The sequence below is a fragment of the Oryza glaberrima genome, chromosome 2 (assembly GCF_000147395.1).
Source record: "Oryza glaberrima chromosome 2, OglaRS2, whole genome shotgun sequence".
Lineage (NCBI taxonomy): Eukaryota > Viridiplantae > Streptophyta > Magnoliopsida > Poales > Poaceae > Oryza > Oryza glaberrima.
In genome coordinates this window covers 4,188,776-4,214,717 of record NC_068327.1, presented here as the reverse complement: position 1 = coordinate 4,214,717, position 25,942 = coordinate 4,188,776, and the positions used below count along the sequence as shown (strand labels likewise).

At 38.4% G+C, this 25,942-nt stretch overlaps 3 protein-coding genes and 1 long non-coding RNA gene across 9 annotated transcripts in view; 2 read left to right on the top strand and 2 right to left on the bottom strand.

Moving 5' to 3' along the window:
- LOC127762803 (uncharacterized) overlaps positions 1-1,179 on the top strand; it is a 29,317-nt gene extending 28,138 nt beyond the window's left edge. For all 6 annotated transcript variants that reach the window (XR_008015582.1, XR_008015580.1, XR_008015578.1 and 3 more), the window contains one exon: positions 871-1,179. This is a non-coding gene — a long non-coding RNA (uncharacterized LOC127762803). The remainder of the gene's footprint in view (positions 1-870) is intronic.
- LOC127762802 (cinnamoyl-CoA reductase 1-like) lies at positions 869-4,212 on the bottom strand. Its single transcript, XM_052287293.1, has 6 exons — positions 3,932-4,212; positions 3,682-3,836; positions 3,420-3,605; positions 2,720-3,075; positions 1,678-1,837; positions 869-1,435 (listed from the first exon to the last, which is right to left on the bottom strand). The coding sequence occupies exons 1-6, from the start codon at positions 4,047-4,049 to the stop codon at positions 1,370-1,372; spliced, it is 1,041 nt and encodes a 346-aa protein (XP_052143253.1). The 5' UTR covers positions 4,050-4,212; the 3' UTR covers positions 869-1,369.
- Positions 4,213-12,153: 7,941 nt separating this feature from the next.
- LOC127761415 (chorismate mutase 2, cytosolic) lies at positions 12,154-14,692 on the top strand. Its single transcript, XM_052285706.1, has 5 exons — positions 12,154-12,442; positions 13,317-13,403; positions 13,491-13,634; positions 13,841-13,933; positions 14,217-14,692. Exons 1-5 carry the CDS (start codon positions 12,251-12,253, stop codon positions 14,466-14,468), a joined length of 768 nt encoding a protein of 255 aa, XP_052141666.1. The 5' UTR covers positions 12,154-12,250; the 3' UTR covers positions 14,469-14,692.
- Positions 14,693-17,620: 2,928 nt separating this feature from the next.
- LOC127764452 (acetyl transferase GW6a-like) lies at positions 17,621-19,587 on the bottom strand. The gene is made up of 3 exons (XM_052289333.1): positions 19,255-19,587; positions 18,896-19,053; positions 17,621-18,765 (listed from the first exon to the last, which is right to left on the bottom strand). Exons 1-3 carry the CDS (start codon positions 19,492-19,494, stop codon positions 17,901-17,903), a joined length of 1,263 nt encoding a protein of 420 aa, XP_052145293.1. The 5' UTR covers positions 19,495-19,587; the 3' UTR covers positions 17,621-17,900.
- Between the last annotated feature and the right edge of the window lie 6,355 nt (positions 19,588-25,942).

The window sequence follows — 25,942 nt, the reverse complement described above, 5'->3', positions numbered from 1 at the left end:
TTCCAGAATCAGAAGCTCCCATAAACAGTTCAGCTTTTGGTTTAGATTCTGAGAAGCTGTAGTTGGGAAACCCAGTTTTTTCAGATTCTGAGAAACTGGCTACCAACCAGCTGCTTCTTATAATCTTAAGCTCTCCAAACAGGGCCTTTATTTTTCCGTGCCCTTTCTGCTCGTGCGAATTCACAAACTAAGAAGTTTTATTACTTTAATACCCTTATCTATCGATTCACCAATAGTAATTTTTCTTTTCATTTTGTAATAACTTTTTCTCCTTTTAAAAGTGCCTTAAAATGTAAGGGGTGGTTTTTTTTGGGTGGATGATAATGGGCCGGATACTCCCTCCCTCCATTCACAAATATAAATATTTTTAGCGTTTAAATTTCATTCATAATTTGGTTTACACCATCAGACGTTATTTTTCCGAATCAAGTAAACTTCATCAGTATGTCCCTAATTTCAACTCAACCTTAATTTGTGTTAAAAAAAAAAACCCCCTTGAAATGCCTTAGGATGGTATTTTGTTACTTTTTAGCTGTCATATTATTGTAGGCATTGCTACGGTCACCACTGTCACTTCTGATCATTGTCGTTTTAATTAAGTAAAATATGTTAAAAATTCAGTGGTGAGTATTTTGTTGACCAATTAATCTAGCAGGATTTAGAACTATCATTTTCCATGTGACATAAAAAAAAACTGTGTTGTCAAAGTGTTGGGATATAACGGTATATATATGTGTGACAACGGTCTTCATCGACATTAGTACATCACATTACATCGTTCTCTCTTTCAGATTATACGCAGCTGCAAAATTCAAGACATAAATTTTACTACGATACTTGAGTAATGTGAAAGTTCTATGATCTTAACAGGGCCTCAATCTTGGCGCGGCTGGAGACCGACACTGTTGAATAAATTGGAACTGATCGAAGGCTCGAAGCACAGATTATACTAGTATACACGAGTTCTAGATGGATGCATGTTGTTAGCCTCCAGATATCGTGTTTATGTTCTTCCTGTCTCTACAAAATCTTTTCTCTGTATCCTCCAATGTACAGTTATGCTTTTTTATTTAATTTGTTTTGATTTCTGTATGTATAAGGATTGCCTCATGATCACAATAGTGTATATGTTGTATATATCTATCAACAATGTATACCAAGTTTTTCCACATAACCTTATCTGAAGCATCCTTTAATAATTCAACTCATATCCCTGATGATATACACATTGTTTTTCTTATTATCTGCTTTTAGGATGAACTCCCACTGAAATTGGCAATTTGCCAGAGATATCGAACTGAATCAAATTAGTGAGCTATGTAAACTCTGAGATAAGCCGTCGGTCAAAAGGGCTTTCTTCAGAAACCTATCAAAGCTTCGACATCAGCATGCTCGCGGGTGAATTTTGAGGGGGAGAACTTTGCCTGTGAAGCTCCTGCAATAATCAAGATACCATCAGGGATATGTATGTGATCATTTTTGTCAGAATCGGAAAAAAAAAGTTGTTTCATCCAGCTATTTAGATTTGATATGGATTTTTCAGAATGTTCCTTCCTCATTCTGCTAATGATCATAAATATGAGTATCTATGCTATCATATGGTTGTTTTTTCCAATTTCACCTTTTCCTTTTGCTTAAGATGTAGAAGAAATTATCGATATGCGGTTGGATTTTTACCTTGGTATTGGAGGTCTTCTTGATGAATCCCTTGTCTTCCAGGGACTTCACTGCTTCATACAGGTATTCATGCACAGGTGTGAACTTGATGCCAAGATCCTTCAGAGGTTGGTTTGTGAACTTGTAGCCCTTCTTTGGTGGATTTATCTCATCCCTGCACCTGTAGAAGTAATATGTTATAAAACAGGTTAGATTGGGCACCAGCACCAACCAGAATGTATTCCACTAAGTATAAAAAAAATTGTTTAGTAGTCTACAAGGAATTGCATAGTTCAGACACGTTATATCTTGAAAACAATCGGTGTTATTGTCTTTCAAGCAAAGGAAAGCTATTGTTGTGTCTTCAAGAATTCATATACCACTTTCTATTTTGTCCACAAAAATAAATTGCCATCACAAGGAAATATAGGAGGGCTTTATTATGCACAGGCGCACAGTAAAAGGAAAGAATAATTTCCACAACGTAATGTTGAGACGCAAGAAATGTAAGTACTACTGCGATGGAATAGTTTGAGTTATCTAAAGTACTAACCATGGCATTCTAAAATGATCTTTCAAGCTACTGACTAACCTGAGATTCAAGTACCTCATGGCAAGTCACTAGTGCAGTAGTTCTTCAGTTATGATATCGAGAATTTCAGAATACTATCATACAATGCAGAGGTAGACTTTTGGAGAAAGACCCATGTCTTCCCTTTTCTTTTTTCTAGATAGGAGGAAAACTAGCATACACCCAACCAAACACATCCTAATTGTGCAATCCAGATTAGTTGACTAGTGGCTTTCTGACAAAGCAAATTGCAAACAATGGGAAATAGTTCTCAAACTCTCTAGTCCCTACTGCCTTTGGTAGTACATAGCTGTCAGCATGAGTGCATATTTGGCTACTTGACAAGTTGACATTCTGCAATTGCTAAAAATTGCTGCTAGAAACAGAAAGATCCATCAGAATTGCTGCTAGTACCTTGTAGGGATTGGATGTGTACATCCATTTGGATGTAGAGGCCGGTTTAATCCATTATCTAAGAAAAAACAAAAGTACCTTGTAGGAATCGGATACTCCGGGAAGAGGCCGGCGAGGATCCGGCAGAGCTCGCTGCGGTGCAGGGTGCGCTCGGCGCAGACGTACCGGCGGCCGCCGGCCCCCGGCGCCTCCAGCACCCTGACGTGGGCCTCGGCGGCGTCCACGACGTGCACGTAGGCGTGGGACTCGTTGACGTACGTCTTGGCCTCGCCGGTGAGGTACTTGAGAATGTGCTTGGTGCTGGTGTTCATCCCTGGCTGCAGCAGCTCGCCGAGCACCACCACCGGGATCACCACCGCCATGTCCACCCCCCGACCCCTCGCCACCTCCCACGCCTTCCTCTCCGCTATCGTCTTCGCGTAGCAATACCAATTCTGCCATTCCATCGCAATTACATTGCACAATTGTTGATTTGCAGTTGATCGAGAAATGGGGATTTTAAGTATCCAAATCTTTGCAATGCAAGAAATGGGGATTAGAAAACCCCAATCCTTGCGAGTAATGGGGATTGAAAGTAAAAATCCAGGTCTTCTGCTATTTCATTCCATTGCACAATTTGAATGAGAGAAAAAATGGGGATTGAAAAAAAAATACAATCAATGGAAGTATGGGGATTAACAAAAAATAAATCAATCTTTGCAAGAAATGGGGATTGAAAAAAATAAATCTATTCATTGCGAGAGAAAGGGGATAAAAATGCAGTGTTGGGGGTGCAGACCTTGGTGTTCTTGCAGTAGTCGAGGTCGCTCCAGCAGGAGTCGTCGAGGGGGGAGTCGGGGTCGCGGCGAGGGTCCATGTACATGGTGCCGATGGTGGAGGAGAGCACCACCCGCCGCACGCCGGCGTCGGCGGCCACCTCCACCACGTTCAGCGTCCCGGTGATCACCGGCTCGATGATCTCCTCCTGCGCCACCACCATGACGTCACCATTTCTTTGGGGGAGAGAGAGAGAGGGGGGGGGGGGGGGATTGGTGGTTTACCGGGTCGTCGTGCATCGGCGAGGCGGTGTGGATGACGCCGTGGCAGCCGGCGAAGGCGGCGCGGAGGCTGCCACGGTCGAGCAGGTCGACGCTCACCATCGTCAGCCGCTCCGCCGCGCCGTCGAGCGCCCACAGGTGCGCGTTCTTCGGGTCATCTGCGCAAGAATCCAAGAGCTCGTCACCTCCCAATCCACGCCGCCGCCGGCGACGGCGAGGCGGCGGAGAATCAAAAAGAAAAAAAAAACCATACCGGCGCGGCGGGATGTGCCGCGGACGGCGTAGCCGCGGGCGAGGAGGAGCTTGACGATCCACGACCCGATGAACCCGCCGGCGCCGGTGACGCAGACGACGGCGGCGGCGGCGGCCATCGCCGGGAATCGAATTCCTCGCAAGAATCGCGCGAGGATGAAGGCGAGATCAATGCGGGGGGAGATGTTGGTGGATTCGATTTGGAATGAGCAGAATCCGCGTCAGATCGAGAGGATTTATATACGAGCCGCGGGGTAAAGCTCGGCGAAATGGTACAGAAGAAAAGTGTGAAACGCGAGGTGCCCAAGACCAACGTTGACGACGGCGACCGGCGTGTGTTTCAGTGTGTGAATTCTGACCGACCGACTCTCACTCGAGACCAGCATGAAAACGGAAGGAAACGGGCCAAAACAGTAGTTCCTCGGTAGTATCATAATATTATAGCAATCAATATTATTATAGCAATCAATATTGGATTAGGCATCACCTATCTACATGAATCTGGATAAACCGATATATATAAGGGGTATGTCTACATTCGTAGTACTAATTTGTATCTTATCTATTTCTCCGTTCAAAATTATCACAAGGATCCATCATAATTTGTTTAGAAGGAAGGGAGTGTATTTTATGAAAGAGTAGCATCTGTTTGGAAATGGCTAATTCAATTATTCAGTATCAACAATAATCTATTCGGTACCATAATCTATTCATATTGATGTTAATGAATCTAGATTAATGAATCTAGATGTCTTACATTGTGAAACGGAGGGAGTAATATTTTGGAAGGAAGGTAGATCGATGTGTATAAGGGATATATCTAGATTCGTAGTACTAATTTGTATCTAATCTATTTCTCCGATCAAAATTATCACTAGGATCCATCGTAATCTGTTTAGATTATTTATATTGGAATTGATCTGATCTCATTCTAAATTGTAATAGTTTTGAAGGAAGGGAGTGTATTTTATGAAAGAGTAGCATCTGTTTGGAAATGGCTAATTCAATTATTCAGTATCAACAATAATTATATATTAAAAGAAATTAGAAGAATCAATGTTTTTATATGGCTAGATAGAAAACATAAAGAGAGGTTATATTTTAGGATTGTTGTAGTAGTAGTACTTGCTTATTTAGCGTGTTAATCGATTGCTATAGTAGAATTATAAATTGAATTTGGCAGCCAAGGGTCATGTGCTCAATATAATGCCAACAACTATTATGCTTTGCTACTCGTTTGCTTCACGCTAGATGTTGCAATTTCGTCCCTTTCCACAGCTCCAACAAATTAATAATGGCCGCAGATATTACTACGAGTAATTGTTTAAAATACTAGAGCACGTGGTCATTTGATTAAGTTAAAATAATATCCTTGCATACTCCCACAAACTTCCCAAGATAGATACAAGAAAAAAAAAAGAGACAAATGACCAAAATGCCCTTAATTAATAGTAAACTTATATTGATGAGGGGGTAGGTGAGGGGCATTGAAAAGACAATTCTTGATTTGCCAACCAATGGTAGGCAAAAAGGTATAAATTGATTTATTTTAAAATAAATTTTAAATTTTAAAAATTGGTTTATTTTAGGACCGAGGAGTATGCATTAGCGTCACAGAACTCTAATATACGCATCAGATCGGGTACTCCTAATGGGCGGGTGATCGCTCCCTCCCCTCCCAAGCGATCACCCGTCCCTCCCCCTTACTACTTTACATCCCCTTCTTCTTTTACTACTACACCATACAAATTTGAATTAAAATTTAAATTTGAAATGGGTATGTAAACTTTTTACTTATAAACTTTGGGTCTATAAACTAATATTTGAATTTAAATTCAAATTTAAATTTGAAACAGGTATGTAAACTTTTGACCTATAAACTTTGGGTCTATAAACTAATATTTGAATTTAAATTCAAATTTGAATCGGGCATGTAAACTTTTGACTTAAACTTTGGGTCTATAAACTAAAGTTTATAAACTTTAGATGTATAGAAATACTATATATAGAAAATATTTGAATTCAAATTCAAATTTGAACGGATATAATTAAAATTCAAATTTGAATCGGGTATGTAAACTTTTGACTTATAAACTTTGTATCTATAAACTTTAGGTGTATAAACTTTAGATGCATAGAAATACTATATATAGAAAATATTTGAATTTAAATTCAAATTTGAATCCCGATATAATTCAAATTCAAATTTGAGTCGGGTATGTAAACTTTTGACTTATAAACTTTGGGTCTATAAACTTTAGATGTATAGAAATACTATATATATAAAAAATATTTAAATTCAAATTCAAATTTGAATCGGATATATAAACTTTTGGTCTCTAAACTTTAGATGTGTAATCTTGAGGTGTATAAACTTGAGGTGTATAAATTTTAGGTGCATAAATTTACTAAAATAGAAAAGTAATGTGGTGCCAAAAAAAGAAAATCAGGTGGAGGGAGGGAGGGGGCGAGAGGGAAGGGGGATTGATCGCTAACCCTGTGCCCAAGCGATCGATCCCTGATTAGCACTTCCGCATTATCAGATCGGTAAAATATACGAGTGGTAATTAGAGACGACACGTCGGCGCTGTTGTTTCAGCCTCTCATCCTTCTCTACTTGACAGACGAATGCAGCAGGTACATGTGACTTCTGCATTTGCACAATTTCAAAAAGTTTATTAATTGCATGCTACTAGTTCTGAAACTTCGTCCCCAAATATTCCCCTAATAATTTTAAAATATAGCTATCCCATACTACCAATCTGAAAAGAAAAAAATAGTACAAATATTTCTATGCATTTTTAATGAAATGTCCAAATATATTTAAAAACCACAAAAGTATATTTATATTATGAAAAGGAGGTAGTAATACTTACCATTTGCATATCTGACGCTGCACATCAAATGTAAGGTTATACGGAATGGTAATTAGGAGCTGATCAATTTGTTGCCAAACTCAACCCTATTTTGGCTTTATGAAATATTAACAAGGTGACAATTTAAACGTTATAAGAACTGTCTTCATTATCAAAGTTCAGTAATTCTAAAATCTCTCTTATAAAAACTTGACAAAGATGGTAACCTAAATAGTCAAAGTTTTTTAGGTTTTACTAAGTTTATAAAAAAATAGCAATATTTACAACAATAAATTATTTTCACTAAATTTAATATTAAATATGTGTTGATAATATGTTTGTTTTGTATTGCAAATGCTAGTATATTTTTTAACAATTTGGTCAAACGTAAGAAGTTTGACTAAAAAAAAGTCGGACAACTAAGGAAGTACAACCTACACATTTCAACCACACTATGCAGTACCAAATTTTAGTAAGACTATCAACATTCAACACGTGGGCACCATTGTTTCAACCTCTTATTATAATGGCATGGATCCAATTAACTTTTTCTAATGACATCCGATTGCTGGTGCTAGGTGGCTGACTTTTGTGTTTGCCAAATTTCAATGCACTAATTAATTGCATGTTAGTACTGATTTACTCCCTCTGGTTCTATAATAATTGACGTTTTGGACAATGTTGAGGTTAAACTTTTATAACGTTGACCCATATATAGATTTGTCTTTCAAAACACTATAATAAAAATAAACAAGCATTTATTTATTGTATATATTATAATAGAAAAATAGGGTCAAAGGTATATCTTGTAGAGCGTGTCATTGTTCAAAGCGTCAATTAAAATAAAACTGGAGGGAGTAGTACACTATTTGCATGCCCGTAAGCAATTGTTTTTAACCTCTCGTCCTTTTCTACATGATAAGACAAGTAAAAGTTTGACTTCTAGGGTTTGATACCAATTTATTACCCTACTAAAATTTTGTTAACTTCAATAATAGCAAGTGCATGTTTGGTTTGCTATCAAATTTTACCCACAATAGTTCAAATTGAATACTACTCCTACTCAATTTGGTAGTATCGAAATTTGCCAACGTTTTGGTACTACCAAAATTTTGGTAGGACAAAAATTGGCTCCGAACCAAGCAAGCCCTTTTTTTTGTGTGTGTTGGGCCATGCCCAACAAATTAATTAATTGCATGCTACTAGTACTTACTAGCTACACTCTCAAAAAAAAAAACTTTTAACTACGAACTTAGATATAAACTATGTCTAGATTAGCATACTCTCCATCCTTAAAACACGCTTATAATCTTCTCATTCAAAAAGACCTAACCTATATTGAAATGTAACATTTCAGAATGTTGTACTGCCACATCTGATTTTAATGTAGGTTTTTTAAGAGAGAATCTATTCTATACCACTGAGTTTGTTCGAGTTCAACAATTTGTCATCGGCATTGTCTCTTTCTATAATATACTGACGACTTTATCAATTGGTCCACAATACATTGTTGGGCTAGACCTTCTTTTCAAAAATACCCGAAATACCCATAGAGAGATATAAGATTAAGAATTGATTTATCTCATAAAAAGTTTCAAAAAAATATGAAAATTTTATGTGGCCTCCTTACACAATATGGAAATTTGTATACAAGTTTTAAGTTTTTTTTATATTTATTTTTTAGAAAAAAAATATTATTATGGGGTATATGAGAGAGAATTTGCTTATACAAGACATAATAGCACAAAAATATCTTATGTAGTGTTATGAAAGATGATTTATATTAAAAACAACAATAAAAAGGTATTTTATATAGCATATAACAAATAAGTTATATCTTTTATAAAAAATAGAATAAAAAAGTTGAAACTTCTATACAAATTTCCATGTTGTGTAAGGAGGCCACATAAAAGTTTTCATATTTTTTGAAATAACAAATTAGGTAAATCAATTGTTAACACTGTATGTCCACAAGGGTATTTTTGGTATTTTTGAGAAGAAGGCCTAGCCCAATAGTGTATTGTAAAACAATTGATAAAGTTAACGGTATATTGTAGAAAACGACAATATTGATGGCAAATCGTTGAACTCGAAAAAACTCAGTGGTACAAAATAGATTCTCTCTTTTTTTACGGAGGAAGTACATCATACCAGTCAAATAGCAAAATATAACTACAGCATTATGATTTTTTTTAACGGCGCGTAGTCCCTTCTACTCGAGGAGCACAACATGGTTAGGCAGTGCATGATCTTCACATAACACTATGGTTAGACTATCATACTTCAAGCTACAAACGTGGAGCGGTTTGTTTCAGATGTCGGAGTCGGTGAAGACCCAGTTCAAAAACAGATTATAATTGTTGGATGTTACGTGTATATATAATCAATATAACATTAATTTAGCAATACAATAGGCAACACTATATTAATTAATGGATAATATATCGTAATAACTATATACTTAAATGTTAAATAACATGAATACATAGTCTCCATAATATAAAAACGTAGCTACACAAGTGTGAGATGAGACGATAAGAGCCTCAGACTAAGGAGTCTAGGTTAATTGATAAATGATGTGATGTCTCGTGTTGTATGTAACCAGATCTAGCGGTTACGTGGGTTGACAATTTTAAATTATTCGGCATATGGCCTATCGGATAACCCGGTAGAAATATCTAATAATCTGGATCACTGGATTTTAGAGATACTATATTCGCATTCCTATTCATACCATTCTATTTGCATCCGCATTCATATCCATCGGATTTCTATACAACTATACTATATCCGTGTTTCAGACATATTTGAAGGGGGAGCGGAGCAGATATTTCTTTTAGATTTTGACCTTTATTCCTAGTTATCTCCCTAACATTTTTTTTCTTTTGCCCGCAATTGATCATCAGAGAGTGATAAGTGACTCAATAATAAAAAAGATTGATTTGGTTTGCTACATATACCCTATTCCCAAAAAAAAAAAGTTCTGCCTACAAATATGAATATAGGTTATGTCCAGATTTATGGTTAGAAGTTAGGCTTTTTCTCTTGACGGGGAAGTAGGAAATATTAGTAGGTAGGTAAGGATTATTTGAGTAGAGCAGATAGCAATCATACCAAACTTTTGCGCTTAGCAAATGGAATAATGTCGAATCAACTCAATTTGGTGATACATCCAACTAACACACTCTACCAAGTTCTGGTAATGCAAAAAAACTATTCAAGTATGGACACTTCAAAGATTTGATAGCAACGCGATCGAGTTAAACCAAACTAAACCTTTTGACATGTGCAAAGTACTAGAATAACATATATGTGTTTTGGAACGGAGAGAAACTAATTACCAAATCTTTTAACGACAATTCGTTATTTGCTTAACAAATTGGCCTAGCTCCTTATTGGCCCCAAGTGAAACATTGCTTTCTACATGCGTGCACCCTGATTCCAATTATTAACGGGACCAATAGACAGTTACTCAGTTCATCTTTTCAAGGCATTTTCATCTATTCCTGAGCAAGTACTATGATTATAGTAAATATATACACACTCATCGATGCAAGTTAGAGGGATACGTGTCTCTGACACGTGCACCCATGAGAGTGGGTCCCACCTAAACAGGGATGGATGTCCCTTTAACTTTACGTAAAAAGAACTGCTTCCATTCACATTATGAGTGTTGGCAGTCCTAAAATTTTAAAAATAACTTTAGGGGTGGAGTCTAAAATGGAGCAGTGGAGTGGTCCAAACTCTACTCTATTTCTCTAGTTTATTTTAAGATTACTCTAGCTTGTTCCACTTCGCTTTTAGATGAAATTAAAATTGTTTGGTTCAGTTTTAGCTAGAGGAGAGATGAAGCTAAAGGAGAAGCTTTGCCAAATAAATCCTATAGGATGGGAAGACCCCAAGAAGTACAATGGCAAAGTTTGGTTCCTTGCCAATATTTTTGACATCAAACCAAATGGACCCATTACTACTTTGCCATTACCAATTTTTCCTTTTTGTTGTTAAGGTTGAGAATGGATGCAATCCACAAGCCCCCCTAATCCCAGGTCCCCGCAAGTGCACATTTGATTTGGCGGAGAATGATTTGGTTGGTTGGAGTGCTGTCTCAGACTCAAATTCTCAGTGCTTGGCGCTGACAGTGAAGGAAACATCATCCAGATGTTTGTTGGTTGGCTTTTTTGGTTTACTATATATACTTTGGCCACTTTGGTGAGTACTAGTGGCAAAGACCAGAAAAGTGCCTTCTTTTTTTCTTTCCCGAATTTATTTTACCTTTTAAATATTAAAAATAAACATATCAAATTTTATTTTTAAAAATATGAACATTTTGCCACACTATCCTGACATGGCAAAATAACACGTGTCAGTTTTATGCTGACTACTTCAGTGTGAAAAAAAAAGTCAGATTTAAAAATAAGTATTTTGGGGGAATTTGTTTTTTAAACTAGTTGAAACCCCGCGCGTTGCTGCGGGGATAATAATAAGTAAAAATAATGTGTCAAATAGCTAAACAACATAAGATTATGTAAGTTAACATGGTTTATGATAATTTAAGTTTAAATAATATATAGAATGATAATTCAAATGTGAAAGTAAGATGCTATGATTTTATAAAAGTAGAAAAATGTTGAGATAGTTTGGACAGTATATTAATCATCTAAAGGCTAAAATTAATTAAGGTGATATAGATTAATGAGAGAAGAAAATGAGAGATAAGTTGGACCATAGATTAATCTTTTAAGCACTAAAAACAATTGATATGATATATGACTTAATCAGAGAAAAAAGAAATAACATTAACTAAGAGAGGATGAACTATATAGGTACATAGCATATTATAAAAATAATGAAGATATATATTGAAATATAATATGAATTATGTGGGATGATGATTTAACACGCTTGCATTTTGAAAGCTCTAAAAATTTAATAAATTATAAAATTATAGATAATATAGCATGTTTGCATGATGTTTAAATTTAATGATTGTTAGTGGATGGTGATATGACATCTTTGCATATTAATATTTAGTAGTTAGTGGGTTACAACTTTATAATAAGAGATGATAAATAATTATTAGAAAGTTTGAACAAATAAATAAAAAAAATCGCTGCCATGTGAACAACACATTAGGGCTCCCATCGGATGACCTATTCAGACAAAGAAAAAGCCAAAATTTAAATTTTTAAACTTAATTTTGACATTAATTTTGAGATATTTTTAACATAGTTTCTTTTTCAGTATTGGCTTTTAAATCACCGAGAACACATATATAAAAGTTTTACCTATAAATTTATTTTTATTCTTTAATAAGTCGTTTTGTCTTAATAGGTAAAAAGCCAAGAGGCCCCTAGGAGAGTGGCACCACTGGCAAAGCAGAGTGGAGCTGTGGAGGAGCAGCAGCAGCAGCTTTCCCTTAGCTCGCGAGCTCATCAGTCATCACAGGGCGGATCGAGAGATCATCGATGGGCGAGGCGGAGCTGAGCCTGGCGGCTGTGCGCGACGCGCTGGTGCGGGAGGAGGACTCCATCGTCTTCGCCCTCATCGAGCGCGCCAGGCGCCCGCGCAACGCGCCGGCATACGCGGCCGCCGCCGCCGCCGGCGGCCGATCCCTCGCCGAGTTCTTCGTCCGGGAAGCCGAGGTTCTGCACGCCAAGGTAAGCCCGCCACCTCTCGTTGTTCTTGAGTCTTGACTCCCCATTGATTCATGATTCAGTATCCTGCCCAACTAGATCCCCTTACGTTTTCTTTACCAAAATCGATCCTTTTTATACCATGTTGTAGTGTAGCATAGCCATGATGAACTTGTACAGGAAGATTTTTTTTTTTTGCCTGGTGAAATTTCTGAGGCCAATCTTTCTATTCAGTCACCTTAGTGATTAGTAAACTCATGGCTGAGGAATTCGTATGTGAAATTCAGTCACACAGATCTTACAGGCTAGGCTTGTATTTCGTTACCACATTGTTTTTTTGGCAGTAGTTTATCTACCTTGGTCTCCACTGTACCATGATGAATTGAAAGATAGCATCGGAGGGTAAGATGCTGATATGTCCATTCTGGTAATCATGCGGCATTGCGGCTTATGTTGGCTTGACGAATTCATTTTGAGTACCTCGAACGGACACACAGTATCGGATGAGATTTATATTAACAAAAGAATGGCTATGCTACATGTGTAGGTAAATCATGTGTTTTAAAGGCACTTCCATTTACGGATCATTCAACAAGTGAAAGTGATCAGAAGGGAAAAATAGTGACGATGGAGAAAAAAAGTTTGAACCGTACCATCCCCTATTAATAATAGAAAACATAAATGATTTACTATTATTTTTCTTGTACTTTACTAAATGGGAAATTTTGTTATGCTATTTTTCAACTTGTATATCTTATCCAGCATCCTATTAAAACTGTCAAAATCAATCAACATAAAATACAGCATTGGTATAGCTATGTTGACAGTCAGATATTAGCATATTACCATTTCCAAGCATCCCTCTACAGAATCTAATTACATCTGTGAAATCTGATAGGCCGGACAATACCAAAAGCCAGAAGATGTTCCATTCTTTCCCCAAGATCTCCCTTCACCTCTATTTCCTACCAAAGATTACCCAAAGGTAAATACTAAGCTTTACAATATTAGTTACAATGAACTGATGACTAATGATTGTTGAGGTTCTGAGTTTTTATTGCTTTGTTGTTAGGTTTTGCACTGTTTTGCATCATCAGTCAGTGTGAATGATGCAATATGGAAGATGTATTTCAACGAGTTGCTTCCACTATTCACTGTGGATGGAGATGATGGTAACTATGCAGAAACAGTTGCATTAGATTTTGCATGTCTGAAGGTACATGTTCTGTGTTTATTGTTTCTTTTAGATATTCCATCAATTTGGTCGTTCTTTAAAAAAAACATATATCTAGTTGCTACTAGGATATGTTCTTTCAATCTTTCAGCACGCGAAAGCAAAATTTGCACAAATTATTGCAAATTAATGGTAAATTGTTTCCAATCAGTGTATATCTGTGAAATGTATTGATCATTTCTTTGTAGGCCCTGTCAAGAAGAATTCATATTGGTAAATATGTTGCTGAGGTGAAGTTCAAAGATGCTTCCCAAGATTATAGTCCACTAATCCGTGCAAAGGTTGTTTTTAGTTAACATCTCATACTCACTACACCAAATTTTCTTAAACATCTTGCAATAAACGGTTGATTTATAGAAATTGTGAATACTCCTTGGTCTTATTCTGATTAGCTTCATTCTTATCTAGCTTCTACTTAGTTTCATGTGTTAGATGTTTAACTCCTGCATACACTCCATTTCTTGGTAGGAACTGCCTGCTAGGCTGCTAGCATTGGGCCTTTAAATCTTTAATTTATTTTTTGAAGCTGATCTTTAATTTATTATATCCCTCTCTTTTCAACAGGATACCAAGGCTCTGATGAATCTGCTAACATTCAAGGCGGTTGAAGAGAAGGTGAAAAGGAGAGTAGAGAAGAAGGCCAGGATATTTGGTCAGAATGTCACTTTGGAGGACAATGCTGACAAGCAAGAAGGCAATGCAGGTGACAGTGAGTGCAAAGTTAATCCTGAAGTGCTATCTAAGCTATATGATCTGTGGGTAATGCCTTTGACGAAGGATGTTGAAGTTGAGTATCTTCTCCGCCGTCTTGACTGATTCGCCAAAATATTTTCAGCTGCAAATATGATGAACACAATTATGTAAGCACATATAAATAGACTTATTGAATGTGGCATGAGGAAATCCATCAAGAACAGCTAACAGCGGTGACTTGCTGTAGAATTTCCGGTACTGTATCTTGGATCTTTCTTCATCTCCGTTTTCGGAGCTGAGACATATAGATTGATGGCAATGATCTGCAACCCAAAAGGTTCATCCTACCTAACTGTGGTGGCTGATACTGAGGGCCTGGTGAATTCCCAGCAAAGATGCTGCAACTCCAGTTTCTGTAACAATCTGTAACTCCTGTTATTATATCACCATAGTTTTGAGCTACTTCTTGGTAGTAGCATTTCTGTTCAAGCTTCCCTTAACATCAACTAAGTTTTTCTTGAATAAATATTTCAACTTGTTCATCTGAGTTGTGTACAAGGCAATTGAATTTGCTTCTGATTTGAGATGCATATCCAATTATCCATTCCATCCTCCTGCATGATGTGGACAGCAAAATGAAATGCCAAAAAGTTTTTTCTTCCTCCTTAAATTGGGCCGTACTCTTGTTGGGCCTGGGCCTCCACGTCTCCCCCCTTCTTCTCCGACCAGCAACGGCCATGGCAGCGGCGGCGGTCGAAGCTTGGATCGCACCGGGGATGCAGGTCTTCGCTGCGGAAGACGCCGCCGCCGGAGAGGAGCCCGGAGGGTGGAGAGGAGAGCAGCGACGCCACCGGCAATGCCAAGCCCAGCATCCAGGTCCGTTTCCCCTCCTCTCTGCTCCAAGATTTCACCTCTCGTAGAGGTGACTTCTCTCATGTGGTTTTCTCATGTGATTCCATGGGTGGCCTTCCTGCCCTGGTCTAACTGATGAATATAAATGCAAATGAAAATTGCACACAGTTGATTATTTATTTTTTTTTGAACGAATCGACGAGGCTGCCAATTTCATTGAATAGAGGAGACGAAAACTGTACAAAAAGGATAAGGTACAGGAAACAAAAAAAAAAACCAGGGCTGTGGCCCTAACTATAGGCAGTTATATTGTCAACCAGGCGGCGAGATTTTTTCCGCCCGCCAACCCCCATGTTTTTCTTCCTCCTTTATCTTGGCTAGCAGAGTTAGCGCCGGCAACTCCTTGTGCTGGAAAGTCCTCCAGTTACTTTCGTTCCATATCTCATAGCTAAAGCACACAGTTGATTAGAGGTTAGCTCATGTGGACTATCGTCCTGCCTCCTGATGGAGACTTATATTGTCGTTAAATGCCCTGCGATATGAATATCAGCATCAAATGTGCTTCTTGTTTACTGTTCAACTTGGTTTAAACATGTTGAATGCTGACTGGACAGGACTAGATATGAGGCATTCCAAACTTAGTTGACAGGCATTGCTTTTGACAGCGTAGGTGGTTTATGAAATAATTTATCCTTTTCCTAATGTTGACTGCCACTGAACTATTTTCATTCTTTTCTTAATGTTGACTGCCACTGATCTAATTTCATCGCTCCACGTTGTGTCAAGACAGATGAAGTGGGATGTGACAGGAGGGGAGTTGTTTTGGTGGTGAGTTTGAGTACCAGTGGTATATATTTTTGCATTATTGTGAGTAGTCTTCTCTAGTAAATTACTGTTTCAGAAAATAGTTTATTTATCTGTTTGGGCATAATTTACAATGTCTTGGGACTAAACATTATCATCCACTGTATAATATTTCTTTAGTGATGACTTGGTGCCACCTTGGCACCTTCTCATTTTCCTGATTCTTTCCAGCAAATCTACTATTTTTCCTAGTCATTTGCTTTCTTAACTTCAGTACATTCCTCATGCACCAGCAAGGCCAATTAAAGGGTATTGTTGTTACATCTTCTTTTTTGTCTAACTTTTCTAATAAGATCTTTTCTTCTTTGCTCAAGTGGATCACTAGCTGATTGGACGTTTTTTTTATCTCTGGCAAATTGTAGTTTTTAGAAATCTAGAATTCAGCGCATAGTTTCATGCAGGCAGATTGGACTGATTATGCGTATTCCATGTCCACATTGCGGTCTTCATTAGGCTTAGGTATGGTGTCAGGACCTAGTCATAAGTTATTCTCAGTCTGCATATGAGAGCCAACAACAAATATGCTTTTGTGTCTTTAATTTGTAGCCTCCTATTTATGTTAGTTCTTTAGACCAAAAAATATCAAAGAATGTTCTTTGAATAGTTTGAATAAATTTTACATGACATCTGACATAAACAATTGCACTTTTGTCTTGATACAAACAGAATATCTTTTATTCTGTTCTGATGTCACTAAGAAAATGATTTATATGCACCTCAATGTTGACTTTTAAACTTGTCCTTTTGTCTCTACTAATACTCCCTTATGTCCTTTTGTCGCTACTAATACTCCCTTACTCCCGGTGAAAAAAAAATGTCATGTAGTTCCCCTTAGACCATCGCATTTCCTCGCTTGTTTGATATCGTATTCCTAACCATTTAAACATCATATTGTTATCTAGTATCTTTCATACAGGTTATTTCATTTCCTCCAAACTATCTCTTGTTTTTCTTTGCTATTCTTGGCTACACTCTTTGTGGACGATGCTAGAGGAATCAATCTGCCAGTGGTCATGACTTTGCTTCTTATGATCTTATCCAGGTTTTAGAGGAACAATAGGAGGACACTAGGTTATGAACATAATTATTTGTTCTTTTGTTTGTATGTTGTTTGTATCTGGTATTATTGTCTGAAGAAAATCCAAGTTATGATTAGGTTTATGAGGGCCTTGTCCAGGGCCTACTGATTAGTATTTGAGTTCCTTTTCATGCCATATGGGGTTGGTACGATGTGATCCTAAAATGGATATTTTCTTCTATGGACTTAGTTTAACTGGCCCCATCAAATTGATGTCTGAAAGTTTCTTTTTTTTAAAAAAAAATCCTGGGATGTATGAATTTAATATATAATATGTGATCTTGTGCAAGATGAAAAAATTGCTACAATATAAGTAATCACACCCATTTTTTATTATCCTTTGCTTTCTGATACTTTACTCATTCAGTCAATGATAGTTCTTTTTTTTTTCAGACCAGAGAATTCTTCAGATGTAATTGTTCCCTTTGAATTTTCTGATTGATGACAGCAAGAGAGGACCCAAGCACAGGCTGTCTGAATCTGTGATTTGCACATGTGTTATTTTTCTCTTGTTACACAGTTAATCTGGTCCATTTTGATGATGGAATCTTCAGGGTTTAGACTTAGTAGGAGGCAAGTGCTAATTGAACTTACTACACTATTGGGGTGTAATTTTTTTTTTATCTATATTCCAAGCTGCAAATTTGCAATGAATTTCTTTTTTTTTTTTTGCATCCATTTGCAAAGCTTGCAGCTCACACACATGTCATGTATGGTGATGTATTTACAACGTCGTCAGAATACCAAAACTGAATGGAGTTTCAGAATTCCCGAGGGTCCACGAACAGGACGGACGACGGCGGCGCCGTCGTCCAGTCGTCGTCGTCGCCGGCGGCGGGGGCGGCATTGCCGTTGGCGGTGACGGACGTGAGCTTCTTGATGCACCAGACGTCCTCGTCGCATGAGAAGCGTCGCCAGTGCGGCACGGCGGCGGCGGCCGGGTCGTCGGGCGCGACGTCGGCGGCGACGACGGCGCACGCCGGGTTGTTGCGCGCCACGTTGTGGGCGTGGCGGCAGAGCGTGCGGAGGAGCGCGGCGCCCGCCGGGCCGGACATGTGGAGGCCGTAGAGGAGGTAGGCGCCGAAGGGGCGGAAGACGTCGGGGACGGAAGGGACGCGCAGCCACGGCGCGCGGCGGTCGAGCGCGCGCGCCGCGGCGAGCGACGCGCGGAGCAGCGGCGGCGCGCCGCCGACGCGGAAGCTGAGGGAGCGCGTGGCGTCGTACACGCTGAGCACCGCGAACGACGACGGCGCGCCGGCGCCGGGGCTCCGCTCGACGGCGAGGTACGTGCCGCGGGTGAGCTTGTGCGCGAGGAGCGCCGGGAGGTCGGCGGGGACGAACTCGGGCGCCGCCGCCGCCGCGGGGAGCAGCGCGGCGTAGGCCGCCGCGGCGAGCGGCGGCGGCAGCTGCAGCACGCGGTGCGCGCGCGGGACGCGCGCCCGGTGCCGGTGCACGGGGTGGCCGAGGAACCGCGGCTTCCGGAACAGTGCGTACTTGAACCGGCCCTGGAACAGCGCGAGCGACGCCGCGTTCGACGCCGTCGTCGCCATGGTCGCGTACGCCGCGCCCCTCGCCGCGCACCACTCCTCCGCTCTCCGCACCAGCTCCGTCGCGATCCCGAGCCGCCTGCAAAAGACCGAACACCTCGTCGTCGTCAGCACCAGCTAGCTCGATCGCCATCGCCATGGCACGTACTACAAAGCTTAGCTTGGACACGCATGAATGGTCGTCCATGGCGGCGTGGATGATCGATCACCTGTGAGACGGCGACACCCTGAGGCCAAGAAGACACGCCGCCTTGACAAACTTGTTCGTCTTCGTCTTCGTCTTCCTCAAGCTGCTGCTGCTGCCTCTGGTCACCATCCTGACACACGCCTTGATCACTCCCACGACCTCGTCTCCACACTCAGCGACCTATACACAGATCAAAGCAGCCAATGACAGCGCATTAATTACGCACGCCCAAGCAACTAATCACATCAAGAACATCACTGTCAGATTAACACAGTGCATGCAACAACACAGTCAGGCTGCCTGTCCAGATTCGTTGTAATAGGACATATTTCATCTGGTCCTAAATTTTTATATTTTGGAACGGAGGGAGTAGCTAATTACCAGGATGACGTGGTCCGGCGCATGGCGAACCCGGGCGAACGGGTCGCCGATCTGCTCGGCGTAGAGCGACATGCCTCTCTTCTTCTTCTTGCCGCCGCCGCCGCCGGCGGCGTTGTCGCCGGAGAGGCCGGCCTGGCAGAGGCGCTCGAGCTCCTCCACCGCCGGTAAGTCCTCCATGATGAACTCCCTCACTCTCACCATCTTCTTCCCAGCTGCCATGATCTTCTCCTCCTCACCCATCTCAGTATATACTTCTAGCTAATTGTCTTGTGGTTTTGTGACTAATCAAGCTTGTAGCTAGCTTATTAGCTAGCTGATCCTGACTGATCTTGCTGGGTGATGAATTCTCTGCTGCTGCTGCTTTCTTCTCAGATGGGAGGGAAGGAGCTGGGAATTTATACACATAGGTTGGCAGGCAGGTTAGGGATGAGAGTGGCAGGTTGTGTGTATTACATGTGGGGGCCATGGGAGGAGAAACAATTAAGTAATTAAGTAATTGGTTAATGGGTGATATGCAAAGTAAGCATCAGAAGGAAACAATGGTGGCCTTTTGTATAATAGCTTGTGTGAGAGCTTGATTTGATCATTAGGAGGATTAACAAGTGTGTGTGTGTGTGCGCTTGTGTATGATGGCATGCAAAGCTAGCCCTGGCATAAAATATATATCTTTGTGCTTATCTAATAATGTAGGACCTAGCTAATGCTATCTCTCACCTCTCTCTGCAGTCATCCATGTCCTATCATTAGCTTGCATCTCTCCTAGCAAATGTGTTAACCTAGATGGAGATTAATGGGGCCTAATTAATTACAAGTTTACAACTAGTTAGTGATCCATGTTAGCTTTTAGCTAGATGCATGCATGGTAGAGGCATGCATGCATCCTTGAATTATGGATTATGTTGTGTCAAGTTCATGACACCATTGCAATTAATTTAGCTACCAAGCTACAATGACATATACCATGATATAGGAACACTACTCTTTAAATAAATGAGATTCTAAATGTGTAACTTTGCGTTTTCTATATAGACTAGCTAAGATCACCTAGCTTCGATCCTGTATATCAAATCAAATTAATTAGAACATTTTTTTAGGGTGAGAAAAGTGGCATAAATTAATTAGATAGAACATAGGCCAAAACCTATCAATTCTAGGGCATCAATCCAACAAATATTCTGGACAAAGCAAGCATTTGTGATTATGTACTCAGGATATAATCTTAGGGCATATAATATATGTCTCTCCTACACAAGTGAGATATATATATACATGGAAGAACAAAAATAATAATCAATCCAGGGAAAAAAAACACTTTGCTGACTAGAGAAACTTTAGATGTGATCTAATTTATTTTGGCAATTGGCATCTTTATTAGATCATGGCAGCGTAATGATTGTGTGCATTCTCTCGTTAATGCAGAGACAAGAAGTTGTACTTTCATTATATCTTTAAGGGGAAACATAAGAGATTAACTTTGGATGTGTTTTTCTCTTTCCTCATAAAACCAATGTGCTCTGGAGGATGATGATATATGTTGGATGGTTTCTTTTTCGTGAGGGATACATGCATATAGATGAAATTAAAGATTCAAATTAATTAGTGGATTTGTCAGTTGTCACAATCAAACTTAATTTTTTTTCTCCTAATTTCATTTCAATTATAAGAGAGAAGAAGTCTCAATCGGTTGATGTGTCATTCTGTCATATATATAGGCACTATTTGGGACAGAATCTCCACAGGAAATCTCAAGGAGAAAACACGCTGTTTTCCTGAAAAATTCCCTGTTCTTGCGTCTTTCCAAATGCAGTGGTGATGTGGTGATTGTTACATAAGTCTTGTATATTCTGATGTGTTTTTTTAGACAATATAATACTAATTAAAAAATAATCTGATCAGTATATGCTCAAGCTATTTCGTACTGGTCAGTTAAATAATTAGTATGTAGCTGCAGGTCTCTATTAACCCCAATTAGTTAAGAATAATTACTAGTACTTCACTTGTGGACTTGTCGCTGTGCGTGTTCAACAACTTTTGGTCGATCGATGCTTCCTTGATCCTCTAGTAAATTGCACATGTCTTCTTCAATCATATATAGCTTAAATTGTACTAGTGTTAAGATATAATTAATTACCGGGAACTTGCTAATGACTTGCTGAGTGTTTTCTTGTCCAATCCTAGGAAAGTTTCTGCCCTATATAATACTACATGCTTGGGTTACAGAGTAATTAAGCTTATCTATGACGAAAGGTTAATTTATTCTATACACGCAGTCAAGTGAATTCTGAATTAAACAGGGGACAATGTACCTTTCGTAAAATCTTGTTTAGGTGATATCATACAAACTAATATATACAATCATTACACATTCGTGCACATTTAGCGTAAATTTATGTGCCTTCCCACAATCTATAGGATATGATCGGAATATTTGATGTATTTGGAATTTTCGAGCTTGTGTAGAGAAGACCATATATGGCGTTCACGAAAAAAGATGTGTTCGGGAAAGACCATATATGGTTGTAGATGTAGTAAATATGCGCGTTATACTTATTTGTCGAAAGATGTGGTCTGCCTATTAATTTTTCTAGAATTAACGACAAATTACCATTTAACAAAAAGATTTAACAACTTGACGTTAAAATGCTTTCTCTTTCGACAGACATCTGACGCGAAATCTGGATCATGGTGTAATCAACGTAAGCATAAATTTGAGATCAAATTAAGTTAAATCGATCAGAGAGTGTATTTCAAGATATGTATTTACAGTCGCGTTGAAATATTTACAGTTGATGGAGCATATTTATACTACTTTGAGCTAGGGACGTATTTACAGTACAGTAGATCAGAGATCCAGTGGGCGAGGGTGCAATTATCGCCTCTGTTTTAGTAATATGGTAGCGTAAGTTAGAAAAATTAATGGTCGATTAGCCAATGAAATCTTGATCAAGATATAGTGAAAAGACAATGAAAAAGAAAATATTGGAGAGGAGTATATTTGTACAACTTGTGTAGCTTATTAGCTAATGAACTAAGCTTATTAGCTAATGAACTACCAATAATGCTAATTAGATATTGAGCATATATGAAAGCACATATTGACTAAGCTAGTGGCGTGTTAATAATTAAGGTTGACATCGTCTTGACCCGGCGAGCATACCGGGTTCATTTCCAATTAATTAGTGTGACATGTCTACAAGTGTAGTACCATTAACATATATACAATCTCCCCTCGAGGAAAAAAAACTTGTATAATCTATACATTAGAGGAGGTCAAAAATAGTTGTGTTCACATTGAGTGAAGTCTATATACAGAATTAGTTAGCCTGTGTACAATGCATTCTGAATTTTATTGCCTCCAGGAGTGCTATTTAATTTAGCTCACTGTCTGTTTGTATGCTACCAAACTTGCCACATAATTTAGAGGTTGCAGTTTTCTTTCCAGTAAAGACTTTGTGCAGTGTCATGTGTCTCATTATCTTGGGTCCAACTTGTGCTAGATAGCTTATTATTTAGAATCATTCGAGTGGCTAAACTTGGTACACATATATAACTAGCAATGCAACTAGTTTAATTTTAATATTTGGTGAAGCATGATGTATTAATGAATAAATGATCGAGATGTATGTGAGAGAATATTCCAGTCAAATATGCAAGTCAACTTAAGAACATTCATGCGGATGTCACTGTTTTTTTCTTGAGCATATAAGAATCCATTCAAACTAATTAGGTTATCTAATCATCCATATATATTATATTATATATATGCACTGAAAATAAGATTTGTTCGTTTCTGTTGCATTCCAAGTCGATCAGGGACTCTAGCTATTGACTTCGATCGTCAAGTACTCCATATACACTTGATGAAGTCAATGACCAAGTAAAAGACCATTTTTTAAAAAGGTAAAGACCTTGCAAGACGTGTCTACATCGATACTGGTATTATTTGATAGGTGCCTTGCTTAGAACTAATCATAAGCTTTGTTAACCAAAACAATAAAATGAGATTAATTAATTGTTAATTAACACAAAGATTAACTGTAGTAATAAATTGCACACAAATTAACGGAGCATGTTGTTTCATTAACCTTATGTATGAAAAAAATAAAGGTCAAACTTAGTGATTACTCCCTTCGGTTCCATCTTAATTGACGTTTTAGATAATGACACGGTTTATAAAATATATCTTTAACCTTATTTTTCTATTATAATATATATAATAAATAAATATATGTTTACTTTTATTATAGCGTTTTGAAAGATAAATCTATATATGTTGTTCTAGTTCCTTTACGCTAAATATTTTTTAAAGTTATTGATGGTCAAAATTATAAAAGTTTGATCTTAATCTTATTCAAAACGTTAATTAATATGGAACCGGAGGGAGTAATTATGAGCTGCTTAGCTAGCTATATGTTGTACATACAGACATGTGCTCATGGTTCACATTGAGGATTATTTGTAGCAACTAATATAGATTCTCCTATCTCTCCACTTGGAGTGTACATGGAATCAACAAAACCAATTAGTACCTACTAAAGATCATGTCACGAAAAGGTAGGGCACATTTCGACATAGCATCATGATCAGAAAATATACATTTTGGTTCATAGATAGATTGAGCTACTGCATGCAACGATGCGTATCTAACCAAACTATTTTTTTTTCTGAGATAAAGCCTGGACCATGCATTAGCGGTTAGCCAGCTGCCTGCACATAGGCTCTCTCCTACTCAGGTTCTTGTCGGTCCACAGGTCCATCTAAAAAAAAAACTATGGTTCATGTTCCATAGCTAGCTAATTAAAGATTCACATTGTCCATGATCCAAGTAATTCCGTTTAAAAGAATGCACGCCAATATATTAGAAGAAAATAGAGTTTTAGCTATACGACATAACCGACTAGGTGGCCATTGCTACAGGACAAGAAAACAGAGTTTTAGTTATACGACACAACCGGCCAGGTGGCCATTATATTGCTACGGGAAGCTAAACTTGAAAAAACTGCTCCTACAAAGAAGGGGAGGGGGGGGGGGCTTAGTCCCACTAGACTCCCAAAAGCCGCGATGCCTGCAGAAGACCACATACAGTCTTCTGCAGCTAATTATTTTCTTGTAACTAGCTAGGGACCATGCATATATTTTTTTTAAAAAAAAGAGGGCAAAAGCTTTGCCTCGTATATATTGATAGAGAAGAGGACCATGCATATATGCGCGCATACGCATGGTTATATTAATTACTCCCTCCGTACCAAAATAAATCTCCGAGTATGATAAATCTGGACATACATCGATATGTCACATCCTGTACGATGTTGGTTTATTTTAAGACAGGTGGAGTATGTGTGTTCATCAATATCATTCATACATTTAGATTGTTTGTTTGGAATCTGATCCCAGATATGCTGTGATCAACCGCGATTTAATTCTGAAAACGTGTACATGCATGTCGCCTTCAAAATTTCAGGCAAATCATGAAAATTAATTCATTTCATACAGTTTGATCCGGTTGTTGCATTTTGACTTGAATATATGGCTTGCCCACCAGTTAGAGAAGTATCTATGTATATACTTCTTTAATATATAGTTTTAAAAATTTTGTCTTCACGTAGCTAATCATGGTAGGCAGGTACACACCGACTTTAAGTAAATTGCTCCCACTTACTCAAGGTTTGGTTGTGTGTAATTAATCATGCATGCAAAGCGTGTATTATATTTGCATTCCTTAATTATCATCGAATATACTTAACTTATATACATATTTGAGTCAATTAGGACACTTAATTACGATCATGGCATGCACTTATGTATAATTAATCTGCTAGTGATCAGCTCATCGATCTTAGTTGGTTTCTGAAACGTAGTATATACACCACCTCTATCTCAAGAAAAAAAAACGTACAGAGTACTAGCTATATATAAATATCAAGGCATATCTCGTTCTGGTACTATTGAGAAACAATTTTTGAGGTATTCTCTGCTTAATTAAGGGGCCATATATATGTGTACAGAAAACATATATAGTGTAATTATTTGCACGATATGTTTCTTTTAAGAGAAAAAAAATCCTCCATGCAAATCATTACATCATATTGATAATGCATGGATATATCGATATGATATGTCATGCAGCTACAATCAATTCCTAAATATCTGTCGAAAGACTAGTGTTAACAACCAAATATTTCATGAGATATTTAGGGTGTGTTCAGATGAGCAGGTTGGGATATACTCATCCCCTCACGATTGACGAAATGACTTTAATTAATAGATTAATACGATTTTTTAAAGCAATTCTATAGATTTTTTTTAAAAAAAAACACACATTGTTTAGTAATTTAGGATGCGTGCACAAAAAATGGGGGAGTCGAAGTTGAAAAATGGTAATGCCAAACAAAGCCTTAAAATTTTAGATTGCCCTCAGATTATCCCCCAACGTCCTCCTCGCTGTGTGTTAGTTTCAGTATTAAATTTGTCCTTATTTAAATTTACTCCCTTGTCCCAAAATAACTTTATATTTCTCTCCCATTTGTTCCACAAAGATTTTTTTTAAATAGTTAACACATTATGTCAACGTTTGATAGTCACGAATAGGGTATTTGGATGGTATGGGGATCGTTGGTACCAGGGTATATGCGAGATTGAGGTAAAAGAGATAGAGACATGGATTTTTATACAGGTTCGGGCCTCTTAT

Excerpts from the sequence above, each read along its gene's own strand:
- LOC127762802 (XM_052287293.1), bottom strand. The coding sequence starts at position 4,049 with ATGGCCGCCGCCGCCGCCGTCGTCTGCGTCACCGGCGCCGGCGGGTTC. Across the intron at positions 3,837-3,931 it reads CGGCACATCCCGCCGCGCCG|ATGACCCGAAGAACGCGCAC; the intron begins GTATGGTTTTTT and ends ATTCTTGCGCAG. Across the intron at positions 1,436-1,677 it reads AGAAGACCTCCAATACCAAG|GAGCTTCACAGGCAAAGTTC; the intron begins GTAAAAATCCAA and ends TGATTATTGCAG.
- LOC127761415 (XM_052285706.1), top strand. The coding sequence starts at position 12,251 with ATGGGCGAGGCGGAGCTGAGCCTGGCGGCTGTGCGCGACGCGCTGGTG. Across the intron at positions 13,635-13,840 it reads TAGATTTTGCATGTCTGAAG|GCCCTGTCAAGAAGAATTCA; the intron begins GTACATGTTCTG and ends ATTTCTTTGTAG. Across the intron at positions 13,934-14,216 it reads GTCCACTAATCCGTGCAAAG|GATACCAAGGCTCTGATGAA; the intron begins GTTGTTTTTAGT and ends TCTTTTCAACAG.
- LOC127764452 (XM_052289333.1), bottom strand. The coding sequence starts at position 19,494 with ATGGGTGAGGAGGAGAAGATCATGGCAGCTGGGAAGAAGATGGTGAGA. Across the intron at positions 19,054-19,254 it reads CGCCGGACCACGTCATCCTG|GTCGCTGAGTGTGGAGACGA; the intron begins GTAATTAGCTAC and ends ATCTGTGTATAG. Across the intron at positions 18,766-18,895 it reads AGGGTGTCGCCGTCTCACAG|GCGGCTCGGGATCGCGACGG; the intron begins GTGATCGATCAT and ends GGTCTTTTGCAG.